This window comes from Rhincodon typus, chromosome 28 (genome assembly GCF_021869965.1).
Source record: "Rhincodon typus isolate 14 chromosome 28, sRhiTyp1.1, whole genome shotgun sequence".
NCBI lineage: Eukaryota > Metazoa > Chordata > Chondrichthyes > Orectolobiformes > Rhincodontidae > Rhincodon > Rhincodon typus.
In genome coordinates, this window is record NC_063359.1 from 4389554 (window position 1) to 4412664 (window position 23111).

At 41.4% G+C, this 23111-nt stretch overlaps 1 protein-coding gene across 2 annotated transcripts in view; it reads right to left on the reverse strand.

Annotated features, from left to right (window-relative positions):
- Nucleotides 1-3958: 3958 nt before the first annotated feature.
- The window catches only part of LOC125486404, a 53972-nt gene continuing 34819 nt past the window's right edge, over nucleotides 3959-23111 (reverse strand). For both annotated transcript variants that reach the window (XM_048613825.1, XM_048613826.1), the window contains 6 exons: nucleotides 21292-21342; nucleotides 20777-20827; nucleotides 19242-19286; nucleotides 12724-12803; nucleotides 12241-12316; nucleotides 3959-4045 (listed from right to left, as the gene is read on the reverse strand). In XM_048613825.1, the coding sequence (XP_048469782.1) occupies nucleotides 4019-4045; nucleotides 12241-12316; nucleotides 12724-12803; nucleotides 19242-19286; nucleotides 20777-20827; nucleotides 21292-21342 (330 nt within the window). In that variant the 3' untranslated portion in view covers nucleotides 3959-4018. The remainder of the gene's footprint in view (nucleotides 4046-12240; nucleotides 12317-12723; nucleotides 12804-19241; nucleotides 19287-20776; nucleotides 20828-21291; nucleotides 21343-23111) is intronic.

Genomic DNA, 23111 nt, shown 5'->3' on the forward strand with positions numbered 1-23111 from the left:
CCAATCCCTGCCCATATATATCCATGATTCCTTTGATGCCTTACGCCGGTTTCAAAACTTCCAGTTTGCCGGTTCCAGCCGCCTCCTCTTTACCATGGATGTACAATCCCTTTACAGGTCAATTCCCCATCAGGAGGGTCTTAGGGCTATCTGCTTCTTCCTGGAGCAAACACCTGAACCATCCCCACCCACCACCACCCTCCTCCGCTTGGCTGAGCTTGTCCTCATCCTCAACAACTTCTCTTTCAACTCCTCTCATTTTCTTCAGGTAAGAGGCCATAGGTACTCGCATGGGCCCCAGTTATGCCTGTCTCTTTGTGGGGTATGTGGAACATTCCTTGTTCCAGTCCTATTCCGGCCCCCAACCACAATTCTTTCTCTGATACATTGATGATATCATCGGTGCTGCTTCCCTCTCTTGTCTGGAATTGGAAAACTTCATCAATTTCACCTCCAATTTCCACCCTGCCCTCACTTTCACCTGGTCTATCTCTGACTCCTCCCTTCCCTTCCTTGATATTTGTTTCCATTTCTGGGGATAGACTGGTCACTAATATCCACTATAAACCCACTGACTCCCACAGCTACCTGGACTATACATCCTCACACCCCACTTCCTGTAAAGACTCCATCCCATTCTCTCAGTTCCTCCGTCTCCGTTGCATATGTTCAGATGAGGCCAACTTTGACAAGGGGGCATCCGAAATGTCCACTTTCTTCCTGAAGTGAGGATTCCCCAGCTCTGCTGTCGACAGAGCTCTCAACCAGGTCTGACCCATCTCCCGCACTTCTGCCCTCACCCCTTCTCTTCCCTCCCACAACAGCGATAGGGTTCCCCTTACCCTCACCTACCATCTCACCAGCATCCACATCCAGAAGATCAGACGCCATTTCCGCCACCTCCAGCAAGATGCCACCAAAAGACACATATTCCCCTCCCCCACCTTGTCCGCCTTCTGCAGGGACCGTTCCCTCCAGGACACCCTGGTCCACACTTCCTTCACCCCCAACACCTCCCCACAGCCCTATGGCACCTTCCCCTGTAACCGGCGAAGGTGCAACACCTGCCCATTTACCTCCTCCCTCCCCAGTATCCAAGGGCCCAAACATACCTTCCAGGTGAACACTTCACCTGCACTTCCCAGAATCTAGTCTACTGCATTCGCTGCTCACAATGTGATCTCCTCTACATTAGGGAAACAAAGTGTAGACTTGGCGATCGCTTCGCAGAACATCTACGTTCTGCTCGCAAAAAAGACCCTGAACTACCTGTTGCCTGCCACTTTAATGCACCACCCTGCTCCCTGGCCAACATCTCTGTCTCCGGCTTGCTGCAGTGTTCCGGTGAAGCCCAACACAAGCTGGAGGAACAACACTTCATTTTCCACTTGGGGATCCTACAGCCCTTCGGATTCAATATTGAGTTCAATAATTTTAGGGCCTAAACTCTCCCATGTCCCAGCCCCCTACCCCACAGACCAGGCCTTGTTGCCACATAGCCAGCTATAAAACACCCCCTGTTGTTAGTCACTAACAGTCCCCATTAACAACTTTTCACCCTCCCAGCCTGATCGTTAGCAACTCCTTTGTCTGTCCAACTGTTTTTCTCTCTCTTTGGCCTCTATCCTATCATTTACTCCCTAACCCACCCACCTCCCTATTTTCTGCAAATAAACTGACGTTTTCCCAACCACCATCAGTTCTGAGGAAGGGTCACCGGACCGAAACGTTAACTCTGTCTTCTCCTTCACAGATGCTGCCAGACCTGCTGAATTTTTCCAGCAACTTTGTTTTTGTGTTGACACAGATCTCTCAGCCATGAAGGTTGTCGCTTCAGGTCTTACTCATTTCTTAAGCATAGAAGTCTAGGCTGACACATCTGTGCAGTCCTGACAGAATGCTGATTTGTCACAAATCCAACCTTTCAGATGATCCAAACAGCAGTGACCTTGTAAAATTCTCTGCCACAGAAAATGGTTGGGGCCAAAGCATTGAATGATTTCAGGGAATTAGATATAGTTCTCAGGGCTAAAGGGATCAAAGCATATGGGAAGAGAGTGAGTTGGATGATCAGTCATAAACATATGGAATGGCAGAGTAGGCTCAAAGGTTAGACTGACACTCCATTTGGCCCTTTCAAGTGGAGGCGGAAGATCTCTTGAAACTCTGCAGTTTCTCTCCTAACAGCCGTATCCAATTTAATCTTGTGATATTTTTAGCCTCCTTGATCTCCTGATTACTCAACTAATTGGTCCCTGTTGATATAATAGTTATTTTGAATGGACATTGTCCCATGGCCTTTAAAAAGGGACAATACATTTGCAGTATTATAGGAATAGGGTAGGGGGTTAGTATGCTCTTCGGCGGGTCAGTGTGGACTCGATGAGCTGAATGGCCTGCTTCCACAATGAAGGGATTCTATGAAAAATTCTATCTTCAAGCCATCCATCCACAAAATTTTAGTCACCTTATTGCCCACCTTAGCCAAAATCTCTGTTCTGATTCCTGCAGTCAAGAACCTATCCTTCTAGCATAGAATAACTATCCTTGGGTCAATCACAAATAACACATTTTCTGACAGGTACATTACCTTGAGTTCTCCACAGGACTCCTCTGACGAGGGAATTTAACTTCTCAAAAGGGGAATCAAGTTCAGCGATCAATTATGAAACTGGAGTTAGCCCATTTAGAAGGGAAACTAGTAAGCATTGTTTCACCTATACAGGAATGGAAATCTGGCATTCTGTCCCATACGAGGCTGTGAATTCTGGGACAACTGGAGCTTTCAAGATTGTAATCAATGTGTTGGGCAAAGGTATCTATGGAATATAGTACTAGTGTGGCTCACCAGATTTGAGGTACAGATTAGCAGGTTTCGAAATGGCCTACTCCTTTTCCTAATATAGTCCACTGTACTATCTATCTCAACCTATTATCAGCCACTTAAATGCCAGCTCCTGGTAAAGCAATACTGTAGTCACTCCCATAATTTCACTCTATCCCTACAGGCCTGCAAAGTAAATTCCTTCATAGGTTATAATTGTTTAGCATCATTACCCAACTTCTCTACTCAACTGTTGAATTGTTGGAGGTCAGTCATCTCAGCTCCAAGATATGTCTGCAGGAGTTCCTCAGGATAGTGTCCTACATCCATCATCTTCAGTTGCTTCATTAATCACCTTCCCTCCATCATGAGGTCAGAAATAGGGATGTTTGCCAATGATTGCACAATGTTCAGCAACATTCACAACTCCTCAGCAATGGTGCCAATTCCCATCCACAGGATAGGCAAGAACTGCAAGTACAACAGTGCACCACATGATCCTGAACTTCAACATGGTGTGCTACAGGAATTAGGATCAAGATCATGTTCTTTGGTGGGATACTTAAATGGTCGTGAAAGAAAAAAAAAGCAGTAAAAGGTACAGAACTTCACATGCATACTTCTGATGGGAACTATTGCCAGTTTATTCACTGCCTTCATTCTTCTGTGATCTGAGAACATTATTGGCAATCAGCAATTTATGGTCGGATAACTGCTTAGTAGTGAAATAAGGTAGATTAGTTATCTTTACTTCTTAGTCCAGTTTCTTCCCAATACTGCCATTACCCATCCTGTATGACAGCAATGCCATTATGGTTGGCTTTTTACAAACACATCCTTGAAATATATGGAGAGTAAACTTTCAGATGTAATTTCTTTCCCTCTGCAGCAGACCTGAGCAAGTCTGTCAAATAGTTTTAAACATGTCTCTTTGATATTTGAGTTTGAGCCAACAGGCCAGCAATGCAGTACTGCAGAAATGTGTTTGCTACTAATACACATCTAGGAGAGGCCAGGAAATACAATAACTATATTATGGAAATAATATCTTTATTAAAGTTATTTTAAAAGTCAAAACAATGCAGCAAAACATATCAACAGGCAAAACAATTTACAACAGATTTTGCAGAACTTCACTTATTATAAAACAGATTGATTAGTTCCATCTTAACAGATCTCTCTACAGGCAGGAAGTTATCTCCCAAAGCAGCTTGTGCCCTTCTGCAAAACAAAAAACAAGCAAAGTTCTGAATTTGTCGCATATAATAAGCTTAATTTTAGACTTTACTGGTGGTGTGACAAATGAACATGTTAAAAATTTCTGACCCTTAACATTTATTCTTTCAAGTAGGGCAGATTAAGAAGTGTGCAAACCATACAAGACTTAATATCCAGTGAGATTACTCCTAAAACTGGGCTCATCTGAGTCAGTTCAGCAGAAGCCGGTACGAGTAGCTGTTAATAACACTGGATGTGATAATAATGCATAAATAAATAGTGTAGAGCTGGTCACTGTATACTCTTCATTGTGTACTGTATTCTTCTAACTTCTAACTACCTTCCCTGAGTGACATATCTGATTATATTTACCTATATCAGATGGGACAGGCCAAAAAATTAAAATAATTTGTACATTAAAATAACTAATGGTATTTATGCCATCTGACTTTTATGGTGTAGGTGCAACAAGTAATTCCGAAGGCAAACAGTATGCTAGCTTCTATCTCAAAAGGATTTGAGTGCAGGAACAAAGAAATCTTGCTTCAATTGTATAGAACACTGGTGATTGTACCTGGAGTTTTATGTACAGTTCTGGTCCATGCTTGATGAAAGATATACTTGCACAGAGGAATTCTTGGGATGATGAGGCTGACCTGAGATGTGATTGAGAATACTGGATCTGTTTTTTTATTCACTTGAGGGATATGAGCATTGCTGGCTGGCCAGTATTTATTGCTTGTCCCTAATTACCCTTGAGAAGATGGTGGTGAGGTGCCTTCTTGAACCACTGCAGTCCATGTGCTGTAGGTAGACCCATTATACTGGTAAGGAGGGAATTCCAAGATTTTGAGCATCAGTGAAGGAATGCTGATATATTTCCAAGTCAGAATGGTGTGTAATTTAGAGGGGAACTTGCAGTGGTGATGTTCCCATGTATCTGTTGCCCTTCTTCTAGACAAAAGTGATCACAGGTTTGGAAGATGTTGTCCAAGGATCTTTGGTGAATTTCTGCAATGTATCTTGTAGATAGTACCCCAACTGGGCATCAGTAAGCTGGTATTGCTGAGCGGTTATTGCTTGATAGCACTGTTTGTAGAATCCTATAATCCCTAGAGTGCTTTTGGGACATTTGGTCCATCGTGTCTGCATCAACCCTTCAAACAGCATCCCACCCACTGTATCCCTGTAATTACCATGGCTAATCCACCTTGCCTGCACATCTTTGGGAGGAAACCTGAGTACCTAGAGAAAACCCACAAAAATATGGGGAGAGTGTGGAAACTCCACACAGACAGTTATCCAAGGCTGGAATTGAACCTGGGTCCCTGGAGGTGTAAGGCAGCAGAGCTAACCACTGAGCCACCCAACTTCCATCACTTTACCAATAATTAAGAGCACATAGGGCGGTAATTGGCAGATTGGATTTGTTCTGCTTTCTGTGTACAGGACATTCCTGTGCAATTTTACACATTGTCAGATAGATGCCAGTGTTGTAGCTGTACTGGAACAGCGTAACTGTGGGCATTGCAAGTTCCGGAGCACAAGTTTTCAGTACTATTGTTGGAATGCTGTCAGGGCCCATAGCCTTTGCAGTATCCAAGGTTTCCAACCACTTCTTGGTGTCACATCAGATGAATCAAATTGGCTGAAGACTGGCAAGTGCGATGTGGTGGACCAATGGAGGAGGCCAAGATGGATCATCCACTAAGCATTTCTGGTGATGACTGCTGCAACTGCTTCACCCTTGTCTCTTGCAGTGATGTCCTGGGCTCTTCCAACTTTGAAGATGGGGATGTTTGTGGAGCCTCCTCCTCCAGTGAATTACTTATTTGTCCACCATCATTCATAACTGGATGTGGCAGGACTGCAGAGCTTAGACCTGATCCATTGGTTGTGGAATAGCTTAGCTCTGTCAGTCACTTGCTGCTTATGCTGTTTGACACACCAGTAGCTCTGTTTGGTATCTTCACCACGTTGACACGTGCCTTTTAGGCATGCCTAGTTCTGTTCCTGGCATACCCTCCTGAACTCCCTACTGACCCAGGGTTGATCTCCTGATTTATGGTAATGATAGAGTGGGGATATGCTAGGCCATGAGGTTACAGACTGTATTGGTGTATGATTCTACTGCTGTTGACTGCCTACAATGCTTCATGGATGCTGAGTCTCGAGTTGCTAGATGTTTGAAGTCTGTCCCATTTAGTACAGTGATAGTGCCGCAGAACACAATGGAGGATATTCTCAATGTGAAGATGGGACTTCATCTCCACAAGGACTATTTAGTGGTCACGTACATTTTGCCCTTTTGTTGGTTCCCTCACCGTCTGCCGCAGACCCAGTCTAGCAGTTAAGTCCTTTAGGACCCAGCTGAATTAGTAGTACTGCTGCCGTGCCACTCCTGGTGGACATCCAGAGTGCATTTTCTACCCTTGCCATCCTCAGTGCTTCCTCCAAGTGTTGTTCAACATAAAGGAGCATTGATTCATTGGGCAAGAGAGGACAGTACATTCCTTGCCCATGTTTAAAAAGAGTTTAGAGTCTCTGCCTCCACCACAAACTCATGCAGCAAATTCATAGCAGACGGTGAAATTTGAATTCAATAAAAATATCTGGTATTTATAATTTATGAATGACCATGAAACCATTGTCAATTGTTGGAAAAACCCATCTCATTCATTAATGTCCTTCAGGAAAGGAAATCTGCCGTTCTCACCTGGTCTGGCCGACATGTGACTCCAGACGCACAGCAATGTGGTTGACTCTTAACTGTCCTCTGAAATGGTCTACTAGCCACTCATTTAGAACAACTGCTACTGAGTCTTAACAAAGAAATGAAACTGGACGGACCTGAGACTTCATGAACACAGCAGGCCAAGCAGCATCAGAGGAGCAGGAAAGCTGACATTTCGGGTCTAGACCTTTCTTCAGAAATGGGGGAGGGGAAGGGGATTCTAAAATAAATAGGGAGAAAGGGGGAGGCGGATAGAATAAAGAAAATTACAGCACAGGAACAGACCCTTCGGCCCTCCAAACCTGCGCCGATCCAGATCCTCTAACTAAACCTGTCGCGTATTTTCCAAGGATCTGTATCCCTCTGCTCCCTGCCCATTCATGTATCTGTCTAGATACATCTTAAACGACGCTATCGTGCCCGCCGCTACCACCTCCGCTGGCAACGCGTTCCAGGCACCCATCACCCTCTGCGTAAAGAACTTTCCACACATATCTCCATTAAACTTTTCCCCTCTCACCTTGAAATCGTGACCCCTAGTAATTGAGTCCCCCACGCTGGGAAAAAGCTTCTTGCTATCCACCCTGTCTGTACCTCTCATGATTTTGCAGACCTCAATCAGGTCCCCCCTCAACCTCCATCTTTCTAATGTAAATAATCCTAATCTACTTAACCTCTCTTCATAGCTAGCGCCCTCCATACCAGGCAACATCCTGGTGAACCTCCTCTGCACCCTCTCCAAAGCATCCACATCCTTTTGGTAATGTGGCGACCAGAAGTGCACGCAGTCGAACCAAAGTCCTTTTCAACTGTAACATGATCTGCCAACTCTTGTACTCAATACCCTGTCCGATGAATGAAAGCATACCGTATGCCTTCTTGACCACTCTATCCACCTGCGTTGCCACCTTCAGGGTACAATGGACCTGAACACCCAGATCTCTCTGTGCATCAATTTTCCCCAGGGCTTTTCCATTTACCACATAGTTCGCTCTTGAATTGGATCTTCCAAAATGCATCACCTCGCATTTGCCTGGATTGAACTCCATCTGCCATTTCTCTGCCCAACTCTCCAATCTATCTATATTCTGCTGCATGCTCCGACAGTCCCCTTCACTATCTGCTACTCCACCAATCTTAGTGTCATCTGCAAACTTGCTAATCAGACTATCTATACCTTCCTCCAGATCATTTATGTATATCACAAACAACAGTGGTCCCAACACGGATCCCTGTGGAAACACCCACTGGTCACAGTTCTCCATTTTGAGAAACTCCCTTCCTCTACAACTCTGTCTCCTGTTGCCCAGCCAGTTCTCTATCTATCTAGCTAGTAAAGGCTTGGAGGGCCGAAGGGCCTGTTCCTGTGCTGTAATTTTCTTTATTCTATCCGCCTCCCCCTTTCTCCCTATTTATTTCAGAATCCCCTTCCCCTCTCCCATTTCTGAAGAAGGGTCTAGACCCGAAATGTCAGTTTTCCTGCTCCTCTGATGCTGCTTGGCCTGCTGTGTTCATCCAGCTCTACACCATGTTGTCTTGAAATGCCATGAATTTGCTGCATGAGTTGGTGGTGGAGGCAGAGACTCTAAACTCTTTTTAAAAGTACCTGGATCTGCACCTTAGGTGCTGTAAGCTGCAGGGCTTTGAGATGTGTGCAGGAAGGTGGAATTAAAGGGCATCTTTCTTTGGCTCAGCATGGACATATGCCGCTCTTTGTGCAGTAGCATTTCTCTGGTTTTATGGCAGAATTTGAATGCAGGTCCCCAGAATATTAGCTGAATTTCTCGATTGTTAGTCTAGTGATAACACCATTAGGCCATCACCTCTCCGCAGTTTAGAAGAATATGAGGCTCTCTCACTGAAACTTGAAAAATTCTTCAAGGGGTAGACAGAGTGGGTGCAGAAAACAAGTTTCTCATGGTTGTGGGTTCGACACCCAGGGGAAGCAATCTCAAGATAAAAGGCAAGGAATTTAGAACGAAGATGTGGAGGAAATTCTTCATTCAGAAGGCAATGAATGTTTGGAATTGAACTACTACGCGGAATCTTGACAAAGGCTTTACTAAAGTCCAAGTAAACAATGTTCACCGCTCCGCCCTCATTAACCTTCTTAATTACTTCCTCAAAAAACTCAATCAAGTTTGTAAGACAAGACCTCCCTTGCACAAAACCATGTTGACTTATCCCTAATCAGTGCCTGCCACTCCAAATGCATATAAATCTTATCTTTCAGAATCACCTCCAACGACTTACCCACCACCAAAGTCAGACTCACAGTTCTATAGTTCCCAGGCTGCTCCCTAATTCTCTTCTTAAACAAAGGCACAACATTAGCCACTCTCCAGTCATCTGCAAGGGGCCCTGCAATTTCCTCATAACCTCCCACAATGTCCTGGGACACACTAAATCAGGTCCTGGAGATTTATCCACCTTTATATTTTTTAAGACCTCCGACACTTCCTCTTCTGTACTGTGAACTGTTTTCAAACATCAATATTTATTTCTGAGTTCTGTAGCCTCCATTTCTTTCTCCAGAGTAAAAACTTACGTGAAATATTCAATTAATATCTTTCCCAACTCTTGAGGTTCAACACATAGATGACCTCTTTGATCTTTAAGATCTCTGTCTAATTGTTCTCTTGCTTTTAATATACCTGAAAAATCTTTTTGGATTATCCTTAATTTTATCTGGCAAGGCTATCTCATATTCTCTCTTTGCCTTCCTGATCTCCCTCTTAAGAATGCCCCTACATTCTTTATACTGTTCAAGAGATTCATTTGAAACAAGTAGTCCATATCTAATATATGATTCTTTTTTATTCTTGACTAGATCCTCAATAAAGATTCATCCATTATTTTCTAATCCTACCAGCCTGACCTTTCACTCTAACAGGAACATAATGACTCTGAACTCTCATTATCACACTTTGAAAGCCTCTGACTTATCAGACATTCCTTTATCTGCGAATGGTCTACTCCGATCAACTTTTGAAAGTTCTTGTCTCATACCATTAAAATTTGCCGTAGTCCAATTAAAACTGTTAACTTTTAAGGAAGGCTTATCCTTTTCCATAATTATTTTAAAAGAAATAGAGTTACGATCACTAGATCCAATGTGTTCCCCTACTATCACTTAAGTCACTTGCCCTGCCTTATTACCCAAGAGAAGTTTTGCTCTAGTAGGAACATTTACATATTGATAAAGAAAATTTTCTTGAACTCATGTAACAAATTCTTCACCATCTAAACCTTTGAAACTGGTAGTACCGGTCAATGTTTGGAAAATTAAAATCACCTACTATTACAACCTTATTATTCTTACATATGTCTGAGCTCTCTCTACATATTCATTCCTCAATTTCCTTCTGACTATTGGGGGTCTATAGTACAATCCCATCGAGGTGATCATTCCGTTTCTTATTTCTAATTTCAACCCATAGATTTTCACTAGATGATTTTTCAGAAATACCTTGTCTGGTTACAGCAGTAATGTCTTCCTTAATCAAAAACACCACTCCCCATCCTCATTGTCTCCCTTTCTATCCTTCCAATAGCATCTGAATCCTGGAACATTGAGCTGCCAGTTTAGTCCACCCTTCAGCTAAATTTCTGCAATAGCCATGACATCCCAATCCCATGTTCCCAAACATGCTCTGAGTTCATCAGCTTTACCTATAAGACCCCTTGCAATGAAATAAATACAGTTTAGTTCTTCAGAGTTACTTCGTTCTCTGACTTGTTCATCTGTCTAATTAACTTGTTCTTTTCAGATTCAGAATCATCCTCCTCTATCTTTCTATTTACACTACTACTTAGGATCTCTCCACTCCCTTTCTCTAATAGTTTATAGTCACTCTTAATGGAACTTGACACGATATTGGTCCCTTTTCAGATCAGGTGAAACCCATCTTTTTGAACAGGACTTTTCTGCTCCAGAAGAGACCCAATGATCCAAGAACATGAATCCCTGAACATGACACCACCTCTTCAGCCATTGATTTATCTCCTTTATCCTTTTATTCCTTTCTTCATTCGAACTTGGCACTGGGAGTAAACCAGAGATTACTACTTTTGAAGTTCTACTTTTTAATCTTCTACCTAACCTCTTATAGTCACTCTGTAAAGCCTTAATCTTTTCCCTAACTATGTCATTCCTACCAGAGTGTACAATAACGTCCAACTTCTCACTCTCCCCTTTAACAATATGCTTCAAACGTTTTGAGATGTCCTTAATTCTGGCAACAGGAACGCAACATACTGTCCTAGATTTACGTTCACAGTCACAGAATCTCCTGTCTGTGCCCCTGACAGGACAGTCTCCTATAACAATTATTCTTTTTAATTTTGTCAAACCCCGCCAAACATAAGATTCATTCTTAGTGCCCAAGATCTGACTGTCTCTTAAATTTTTTGTCCCAGAGACTCTCTCTTTCAACTGTACCCAAAACTGAGTATCTGTTTGAGAGAGAAACGGCCACAGGAGACTTCTGAACTACCTTTTTACCTTTCCTGATAGTCACACATCTATCTGATTACACAGCAGGATCAATCACTTCTCTAAATCTGCTAGCCATCTAACTATGTGTCTCTTGTGTGCCTTCAATGACAATAAGCCTAAAAAGAAGCACCTTTCAGCAGCATCTTATATATAAAATAAACTGCTTTTCCTTACACAAATAATTAAGTGTGCAAAAAATATAAAAGCAATAAAAAAATCAAACATGTAAATCTTAAATAAAATCAACCACTTAGCTGTACAATCAAATTAAAAACGACTGTGCCTCAACTGGTCCAGCAGACAGCTTTCAATCCTCTGATAAAAAAAAATCTCACTCTAGAGCCATTCACGTGTAGGTCTCTCCAAAAGCTCTATAAACACAACTTTGTTTTAAAAGACCTCTCCTCTGCAATTTGAAAATCGTCTCTCCTTCTATGGATGCAAACATTTTTTAGCGTCTAATTTTAGAGAAAAAAAACTTGAGCTGTCCATGTGTAGGCCTCTCCAAAAGCTCCGTTAACGCAACTCCATTTGAAAACAAGAACACGCTTGTTTTTTGCATTTTTGACAATGAAAGGACCAAAAATGGATCAGAATAAAAATCTTATAATCCATCATTCATTCAAATGAAATACTGAAAATTGCAGTTCACAGCTGAGCGGATCAGAAAACTTGTTCCAAGACTTTCACCAATTGTTTCGTACAGTGAGCAAATATCAAGGGCATATTTCAGAGATCCTGAACTTCCTTACTCATTATACACCACTTCTTACCAATGCTCAGCAACTTTCTCAGGAGGTCATAGTGAACAGCTCACCATAAACAAAACTCAAGTTCCTATAATTCTCATATCTGAAATTATGTCTAATCCAAAAACTCATACATCAATGAAATGACAAATTGTTTTTGTAAAATTATTTACAAAAATTTACAATCTACACAAATTAATTGTTACCTTCAACCTACCTTTTCTTCCTCTTCCTCATGTTTATTTCTTCTTTTCCAACACAAAAACGGTAGGCATAGTATTGTTTGTGTCTCCCTAAAAAGAAAAAAAGTGAGGAGAATGGCACAGCTGAAATATTGTGATAATCAGTAACTGCAATAAAAAAATTATTTTCAAAAACTTCTTAAAATGATCTCCTGACAGCCAGAACTGCAGAATAGCAAAATATCTCAGCATCTAGGAACAGCTGGACTATATATAGAGGGAATTTGCATTTTGCCACAGGTTACTATTTATTTGCTGAACTATCGCAAATGCTATGGTGTGTACTGCAATCATTTTCTTCCTGTTTCCGTTCCCAATAATTTCTTAAAAGTAGATAACTAGTGCTAGCTCTTTGAAGGAATTCAATAAAATCATTAAGCATGCATGTTGGGTAATGAGTGATGCCATTGAGTTGTGCTTGTCCATTTACACAGTGCATGTGTAATTTCAGTACTTACATTTCAGCACTTTCCTCATCCTCATCATCATCAATTTCATCAAACAGCTCCTCAGAATACTTAAGGTCTACATCCAATCCCTAAATGAATAAGAATTCACACTTGAAAGATTCAATGTATCATTTCTTTCCCTTCCTCCCCTCCACCCTCTCAATGCACCATCAGACAGAAAGCTGTACTCTGCTCCTAGACCTCTATACAGATCACTTGAACCCAGAAAGGAGGCAAGCGAATAGACGCAATGTTATCTTTGGTTATGATGATAAGTAACGAAGGGCTACCATCTAGCAATGACAAAAGAAGTGGAGCTGCAAACAATAGCTGCACTTTACAGCACTGTGGGACACCACATAGGGTGTATCAACTCAGTGGACAGTTAGTTCGCGTGCAAATGTGCTAGCCCAGTTTTTGCCTACTGATGCTGCAGATGAAAGCTCAATGAGGCATATCAAAAGGCCATCTGATGGTATCCATTGTACAATCATTGCACATCCACACTTCTGGATACAGATTCTGCTGTTTCAAGCACCGCAATATATTGTGCCTTTCTCCCTTAAAATCATTATCTGCCAGCTTCCAAAGGTTCACTCCAAGATATCGACCCTCGACCTCTGAACCATGTGGCATGTTTGGTGATCTCAATGCCCTTTCTCAGCTTCCATTCTCTATTTCACCTGAATTCATCATGCTCCATTAATTTCTCTTCCAGGTTTCTTGTAAATTATCACACTCATATTCATGACTGCCCATTTATGCATGTTATATTTCTACACCTATGGTACGCATACAAAGAACTGCCTTGAAAATAATTCTTTTGCAAAATAAGTGGTCTGAAGATTAACTAAAGCAAACTATAATATACCTCTTAGAGGAAAACGCTCCAATAGTCAACAAAGACAGCCAAGGATTAACTAAGAGCAACATAAAACAAAAATTCAAAATATAAGAAAGAAGATCCTGGTGAATGCGAAAGTGTATCAGAAGAACAGCAAAAAAGAACAAACAGAGAGCAGTTAGGCGTGGCAGCAAACATCAAGCTTCTCACTCCCTATGAAGCGACAATATTTGAGTTGGCTTGAGAAGAGCACAAATGTGCATGTAGGGGCAAGGAAACCTCAAAGTCCAACCAGCCCAATCAGCTTCATTGTGATGTGCTACACTGATTTCCCATCAACACTAGTGCTCATTCTTAATCTGCATAAGCCTTTTTAAAATCAGTGTTACACAACCAATTCTCTCTTTTCTTATACAAACACTGTAGAAGCACCCATCAGCCTCTGTTGAAAAGATGCCATTGCAGGAGACCCTCAGCTCCACTGCCACCTTCGAAGTCTTAGAGGATTCACTGGGAAGGCTTTACTAGGTCCCTGTAGCAGCTCAGAGACAAGTACCTTACTTGGCACTCTTTCTCGACTTAGCAGTACAATCTGGTGAGCACATCACTGGCATACCTCCACATCTGGCTGAGGAAGAAACACCCTGGAGTCTAGCAGTCAGAAGACCATAGAAACTGGGTACTTGTCTAGCTCCAAAAAGATGATGATCTCATGGTTTTGCCTATTAATAACTTTACAGAAATGCACAGACAAGCACAGGAACAGAAGTCAGGCTTGTTAAAGGCACTCAGAAAAGTGGATGAAGGATAGTAGAGTCCACTAACGTTATCAGTATTGTGCTGGCTTTGGAATGTGTGCATCTGGCTTTCTCTATGGATATGGTGCTGGCTGTCCAAGGAGATCCAGGGCTGTGGACCCCTAGAAGCTTATCCTCAGGACCCTTCAGAGGTACTCTCTACCTGTGATCCCAATGACTCCAGAATGTGAGAGGGTTGTCAATAAGTTAACAAATGATACAAAAATTGCTGAGGTGATAAATAGGAGGATAGCCTTAAGGTTGATCAGCTGGGCTCATCAGTGGCAAATGGAATTCAATCCAGAAAAATGTAAGGTATGTACTGGAACATGACAAACAAGGTAAAGGCATGATCAACGGTGGGATCCTGGAAGGCACCAAGGATCAGAGAGCACTTGACTGCATGTAAAACCAGTCTCTTAAGGTATCAGGACAAGTAGGTAAAGTGGTAAAGAAGATATATAGTACACATGCCTTTATTAGCTGAGGCATGAAATTTAAAAGCAGGGATGGTATGCTGGAACTATACAAAACATTGGTTAGGATGCAATTAAAGTACTGTTTACAGTTTTGGAATTTACAGTACAGGAAGATTGCGATAGCACTGGAGAGGGTGCAGAAGAGATTTACCAGGATGTTGCCTGGCTGGGGTTGTTTTCCTTACAGCATTGGAGATCGAGAGGAGACATGATTGAGATGTATGAAATTATGAGAGGCACTGATAGGGTAGACAGGAAGGATCTTTTCTCTTTGATTGAGGGATTAATGACTTGGGTCAGACTTAAGTTATCAATGCTGTGGTTCAAGAATCCCTGACATTTAAGGCTATGTGCAGTCAAGGAATCAATTGCTTGTGAAAGATGAGTGACTCCTGGCCATTACAACTATTTTCATCAGAAGCTGCTCATCTCTTAAATAGTTGTGACTTTTCCAGGTCTTGTAGCGACAAAGGTGCAAGAGCAGATTTGTAAGAATGCAAGTAAAGGTACATTTACAAAAGTGTGTGTTTACTGTGTCATCTATGCCACCTCTCTGCCTCTGGCTAGATAGTAAGCCACCATGACAGCCCCTCCCCAGAAAAAGGCACCCTTGTACCTCACAGACCATGTCCTTGCACATTTACAATTCAGAATGCAAATGTGGCATCTCTAAGTGTTATCTTCCAGTAATAGTTATGGAATGAGTGTCAGAAATGTCATGCCCAGTTGCCACTTTTAAGTTAGCTTGTTTGATTACATTACTTTAGCTAGCTTGACATGGAGGCAACTTGTATGCATAATATAGAGGTTGTGACTGCTTTAGACCATAATCAGTCATGTGTATTCTCTAACAATAAAGATATTTCCTGAAGAAGGGCAATTTGAAGAAAGCTGGGTGACACTACTTAATCAGTGAATGTATGATGACTCCAATTCAGCTGAACAGGTATTCAAATTCAAACAATTTTACTCGGTCCCCGAAGAAAAAAATAACTTAATCTGTTCATGTTTGATATGATGCTAGCTATTTTGTCTCATTATCATGTAAATGACGTTAGATTGAAAAATTTCAAGCCTGTGCTTGAGTGACTTGTAGACTCGGTACGAAATGCAAGATGACTCCCCCATTCACAAAATGTTCCCTTTTGTGCTGCTGTCCTTCTGACCCTTTTGACCTTTCAGCCTCCCTGTCAACTTCCATTCAGCCCCTTTACATGACTATTAATGTTCCCAATTTACCCCCAGGGTCTAGTGAATTGCTATGCCTGTTGGCCCTACACCATCCCTAGAGTTATAATGCCTCATGAGAAACCCCTCTTGGATTTGTCTGCCCCCTCCTACGGTCTATGATGTCCCACCAGTCTCTCTGAAATTGCCCTCTTTCACTGTAATCATTGCCTTAGCAACTCAGCTAATCGAATCACATCCCTAGAATTGAGCTGCCCACTTTCCTGGACTTCACAGACTTCCCCATTATAAGCTCCTGGACATTATTTAGCGAACAGCCAGAATTATGGTCCATTAGTTTAGTTTGGGATAATGTTCGGCATGGACTGGTTGGACTCAAGGGTTTGTTTCCATGCTGTATGACTCTATAACACAAGTATGCCCAGCCCCGGACTGATGTCTCCATAGCACCTTGACAGATGCATCTATATTTCCTTGCACTTGATCTGTAAGACAGATTGTGGTCTAATCCCTGGTTTGCAAGGACACAAATCCTCAGACTCTGGTAGGAACAAGTACCTGAATTGCCGTCACCAACTTCCCAGATTGGAATGAGATAAGCCTCTTGACTGGCTTTAGTGGCACCCCCAACTGACTGTAGTCTTCCTTGACTTCACTAAGGGCTGCTCCCCTTTGACTTTTAGTTGAAGCACTTGCAATGTGTTTGTCATGTAAGCTGCTGGCAAATGGTCTAAGTGTGACACTGATGTAGTACAGTGACATGTCCAGTCATTCGAATATTCAGTGCTCCTCACAGCGACATGTTTGCCTACTTTACCCTCTTGTGCTAAAAAGCAGTGTAAACCACAGACAATGGCAGCCTTCAAGTAAACATGATCCAAGTCTGCAAACTGATGCTAAGAATTCAATCTAAGAACCATAAGATGCTTCCTTAAAAGCATGGTACGCTTGTGTGTCCCTGTGTGCAAAATAGCTTAGCATAAACATGCAAGCCATAGCCGACCCTGAGCTTCAAAGTCTTGAAGTGGTGTGGAAGTTGGACTGAGAGCAGGGAAAATGATGTGAATATCCTGGTGGTTTGCCATGCTAACTTGTGTGGACAAAAGGTGGAGGAGGATGGTGTCTATGGAGCATGCAGGACATTGAGGTGAAGACAAAAGTTGGATGAAGGCCGGAACAAACATTTGTAATGAACAGATACCTGGTACCTGTAAGATTTACAAGTTGAGAATTTGCATTTAGTTTCTTAGAGGACAGGAGAAGAGAACTGGAAGTGGGATAGAAATGATGTAAGTTGTGGGTGTAAAAATATGCAAATAAGTGGAAATAAGGTCATCTCTGCCCAATGGCGAGATGTGAAGTCACATTTATAGATCAAGGAGGAAATATTTTCCAAAGTTGAGTTCTTTCATTCCCACTGTATTTTCCAACTTTCTCATCATTGCCCACTCCACTGCAGGGAGGAGAAATTACATTGATATTGTTTTGCCCATTCATTTATTTTTTGTCAGAGGAACATAGGAAATAGAATAGAAGTAGGCCATCTGGTCTCCTGAAAATGCTCTGCTAGATAATAGCTGATCTTCTACCTGAACACCATTTTCCAGCACTATCCCCATTTACCTTGATATTTTTCACGTATAATCTATCTTCTAATTTAAATATACTCAATAACTGAGCCTCCACAGGCCTCTGGGTAGAGGATTCCAAAGCTTCACCACTCTTTTAGAGTGAAGCAATTTATTTCCACCTCAATCCTAAATAGCCCACCTCTTACTATCAAACAGCAATCTGTTATTCTCGACATCCCAGGCAGGCGAAACGCTCATACTGGTCCTGTAGACTGGCAAATAGACTTCAAAATAGGCAAGGTTTGGAAAGGGATGGAAGAATCTACCTTCTAAATCATAGAGGCTTAAGGAACCTTTGGGGCCAGGCATAGAGATCATTAAACAAGAAATGAACAAGTCAGAAAATAGTCAAAATGTCTAATAGAATGTCTAATAGAATGCATGATTAAGCTACACAAAGCACTGGGTAGACCATATCTGGAGCACTGTGAGTAAATCTGGGTACTGCACTTTATGAAAGATATACTGGCCTTGGAGAGAATGCAATGCAGATTTACCAGACTCATACTTGGATTCCAAGGGTTAAATTATAAGGAAAGATTATACATACATGCTTTCATTCCCTAGAATTTGAGAAATTAAAGAGGTACTTTGATCAAAGTTTTCAACATAATGCAATCATTAGGGTAGACAGAGATAAAAGCAATTTCACTGGCTTGGGATTCCATGAATAGGGTCCATTTCTAAATTCTAATTCTAAAAATTACAGTCAGACATTTCATGAGTAAGATAAGGAAATGCTTTTATTAGTGAAAGGTAGTAGAAGTTTGAAACTCTTTCCTATGTGGCAACCGATGTGACATCAATTTATTATTTTTAAACTGGAGACTGGTAGACTTTTCTATAAATAGAGGTATGAACTGATATGGGGCAAAGGCTGCAGATCAGTCAGCATGGACAGCCGTGAGGAGCTAAATGGCATTCTTCAATTCCTGTATTCCCTTTCCAATATTTCAACTTACACCATGTACATCATAAAACAACTCATTAGTGGCCTATTTTCTCTCACCAGTTACAGGCTTTCAAGCCCACTCATGTAATCCAAGTGGTTTGCAGAACAAAGTTGAAACTTACATGTGTAAAGCCATCTTGATATGCAAACAATTTTACTATATTAACATTCATAGTAGCCTGCATTTCCTATCAGCGAACAAAACAAAAATTGATGGAGAAACCCAGCAGGAGTGGCAGCATGTGTGGACAGAAAACAGAGTTAATGTTTTGAATCCAATGACATCTTCAAAACCTTTGTTTCTTTGTATCAATTCCTAATAGCAACATGGAGCTGGCTTAAAATTTAAGAAGCTGGTCGAGTAAGCCTGGAATTCACTGGGACAAATAGCTCTTCAAAAGTCGAAAGAAACAATTAACAGTTAGTTCGGAGATAGCAAGAACTGTAAATGTTGAAATTTCTGAAGAAGGATCTCGACCTGAAACGTCAGCTTTCCTGTTCCTCTGATGCTGCCTGGCCTGTTGTGTTCCTCCAGCTCCACACTTTGTTAACAGTTAGTTCTACATTATCAATTGATTAAATGAATTCCCAGGTATGGGCACATTGATTGGCAAAACCTCAAGTTGTAGAATTTACCTGATAGTGTTCTAGAGCAAATTTAGATTGTGTATTCTTGTCAGTCTGTAAGAAAAATAAGTCACAGTTTAAAATGTTTTTATTAAATGTTTGGCCACGTAGCTTGGAGTTTAAATTGCATCCAAACCAGAATGAACACTTGAAGAGGATGTATAAATATGCTATGTACAAAAACATTGGTTAAAGAAAGTTTCTCAAGGGAATGACACGGACCTGGTTGCTCCTCCTGGAAATTGAAATTAAGTGAAGGAGAACCCTGTAACAATGAGTTGATTAGTTGCTTCACCATCATCATCCTGTGGGTCACCACTGACTGGAAAATGAATCAGACCAGGCACAAATATGGCTATTACAGTGGGTCAGAGATCAAGTATTCTATGGTGAGTGGCTCATTTCCTATCTGCCCAAAGCCTCTCTGCCACGCACTAATCACAATTTAGAAATGTGATGAAATATCCTCCATTTTTTTGGATGAGTGCAGCTTCAACAACACTCAAGAAGCTGGACAACATCCAGTATAAAACAGTACACTTGGCCAGCACGCCAACCACCATCTATAACATCCATTCCTTATTGAGATCATGGCTGCAGTGTGTATTACCAACAGGCAGCATTACAATAAACTCTTAAGGTTTCTTTAACAGCACCTCTCAAGCAAGCGACCTCTACCACCTTGAGGGAGAAGGCAGCAGGTGCACGGGGTCACTGTAACTTCCAAATCACAGATCATTCCAACTTGGACACCTATCATAGTTCCTTCATGGTCATTTGGTCACAATCCTGGATATTGCTGTGGCTCACTGGATCTGCAGTGGCTCACTACCATCACCTTCTCAAGAGCAGACACTGATGGACAATAAAGGTCGAACAAATCGCAGCATCCCACCAGTATCCTGAGAATGCTTTTTTAAAAAAAACTGCACTGAAAACTTATGGAGGCTTATAAATTCTTGTGGGGCATAGATAAGGTGAATAGCTAAGGTCTTTTTCCTAGGGTGGGGAGTCCAAACCTAGAAGGCATAGGTTTAAGGTGGGGGTTGTGGGGGGGTGGATTTTAAAAGGACCTAAGGAATAACTTTTTCACACAGAGTGGTGCTGGTATGGAACGAGCTGCCAGAAGAGTTGGTGGAGGTGTGTACAGTTACAACATTTAAAAGGCATCTGGATGGGTATATGAACAGGTTGGGTTTAGAGGGATATGGGCCAAATGCTGGCAAATGGGACTGGGTCAGATTGGGATGTCTGGCCAGTGCCAACGAGTTGGAGCTGTTTCCATGTTGTATGACTCTAAGTCTTTTTATTTAGAGGGTGCACTTACAGATCAAATAAATGTGAGAAAATCCCTGCCAGTATTTCTTGGTAGTCTTCACCACTGCACAATAGCCTTAAAGTTATGGAACTGTCTAGAATAAAAGTGTTTGATTTAATAATCCAACCAGAACCTGCTTACTAACATGCTAACCTGAACTATTTGCAACAATCTTTTTCATTTGTCTCTTCCCTATAAAGTCAAAATATATAGGAATTATAGATACCTGGGATTTATCCTTCACCACAAGTTTCATTTCTTCCTCTGTACAGAAAGACTATATAAATAAAGATAACTTTAGTTAAGAACGAGTAAATTACCATCTCATACATGTGCATGCTATGACTTTACAGTTAAACACACAAAAAAAGAGATATTTAGGCGGATGCAGCAGAAAAAAACCCAGTAGAGCAGTAACTGATTCAGTCTTTAAGCTGGTAACATAGCTATTTAAAGATATCTGCACTGACCGAAAACAAGCTCATTTCCTAGCTCTGCTGTGATGGCGTGTGGGTCATGTACTAATAGGTTGTACAGCTGCAAATATATATTCAAAGCACAAAACACTCCCTATTCATAGCACAATCAACCAGTCAGGTCAATTCACACATGCGCTAGCCTTTCATCAGTTAATATTTTATTTAATCTAGCAAATCTACATGAAAGGGTCAAAATCCCAAGAAAGCTGAAACTGGTATTAAATGAAACATTACTTAAGTGACACCAAGCCTGAATTATTACCTTTCCTTTAGATCCAGCAAAAGAATATTCAAGTGTTTCCATGCTTCCAATCTGCAAAAAATATTTTCATTTCTCGTTTAAAAAATTAGACAGAACTCTAACTTAATTTAAAATGGAGCTGTACTCCAATAGTTAAACCTTGCAATATTTTTGTTCATAAACTTCATATGTAAAACTTTGTTGTTACAAAGAACTTTATATATAATAATGCATGAAGGGTTTAAATTCTGAAGAATTATGGAAAATGACATTTATTTCAAGTTCAGTGTTGCATCTGTTACTTCCTTTGGAAGAGTGATTGAAGAAACATATCAAGACTGTATTTCTTGAAACAGCTGTGACTGCAAGATGTCAGAATCAAATGTGTGATTAGTGACCTGAATGCATGCCAGAACATCAGAGCAACAGACTCCAGAACATTCCACACTTTTTCCTTGTGTTGCCAAAAAAAACTCATTGGTCAGTGTTTTTTCTCTTCACATAATTTTCTATGTGTGTGTTGGGGTTACCTAGAGGGAGAAGTATTTAAATTTCTATGTGACTGATTGTGTATGTTACCTGGTTATTGCATCTTTATTGAGTAAGTTTTGTTTGATAATAAATCCATAATTACATTTATTAAGAAATCTGGCTGATTGATCTTTTGTTTAAAATCTAATATAGCTAAGGTATTTAATTGGTCATCTTGGTAACAGGAAAATGTATTTTTATATTATGTTGCAACCGGTGGAGTAGTGGGACTACAGCGATAGTCGTGGTCCTCTAGCATTCATAGTAACTTTGAACGGAATCTCCCCAGGCGCAAATGATATAGGAAATGGCAAGTCAGTTGGCACAATATGGTGATACAGCAGAAATAAGATTCTTGCTCTTCAAGAAGCGAGTTTGCATGAATTACCAATTCCAACATGAAAGATGGAGCGGATTTCTGGCGACTGCAGCTCACCACTTGATCCTCTGGGCCTCCATCTTGGACAGATATCTCACAGCACATTCCATGCGGAACAACTGTCCCACACAGGACACTTATCGGCCTCTCTGTGTCATTATGGCACATCACAGACCCATTTCAATGCTGCACTTTGGAACATACTGGCACTTTTCACCTTGATATGGCTGCTAGGTCACTTTGCAGAGACAAGTACCCATCTCATGGATTTGACCAGGATGCATCTTAAGGTGCCTCACTTTTTTTTTAGTGTTCACTCACTTTGTCCCTATTTGTGTGCTCGTAGCATGGTTGCCTTGCCTTTTTGTGATATGTCCCCTCATTCATAAATTAAAGGTTACAACACTTCTATCTTGCTTACATATTTAGCGCAGCCACAAAACCAGGCAGCTTGTCATGGGTAACACAGTGTGGAGCTGGAGGAACACAGAAGGCCAGGCAGCATCAGAGGAGCAGGAAAGTTGATGTTTTGGGTTGGGACCCTTCTTCAGAAAAACTCCACACTTTGTCATCTCTGAATCCAGCATCTGCAATCCTTGCTACCTCTACGTTTGTCATGGGTGTCAGCTGTGATCAGTCAACAGGCTGGGCAGGATGTTGACTGACACTGTGCCACATCATTATTACTAGCGCACCATATGCCAGCAACTTATGTGGCAATTACACAATGTACTTCAACCAAATGGTCATGTTTCCAAGTCTGAAGGGAGTAGTTCTTGGTAACATTAAGGAAGGCAACCCAGCAGAGTAAGTCAATGGCAGCATCTAATACCAGTCTCAGGGCTTAGGTCAGTCAGCCAATTGAGGAAGTCAGGATCATAGACTCCCTACGATACGGAAAAAGGTCATTTAACCCATCAGGTCTGCACCA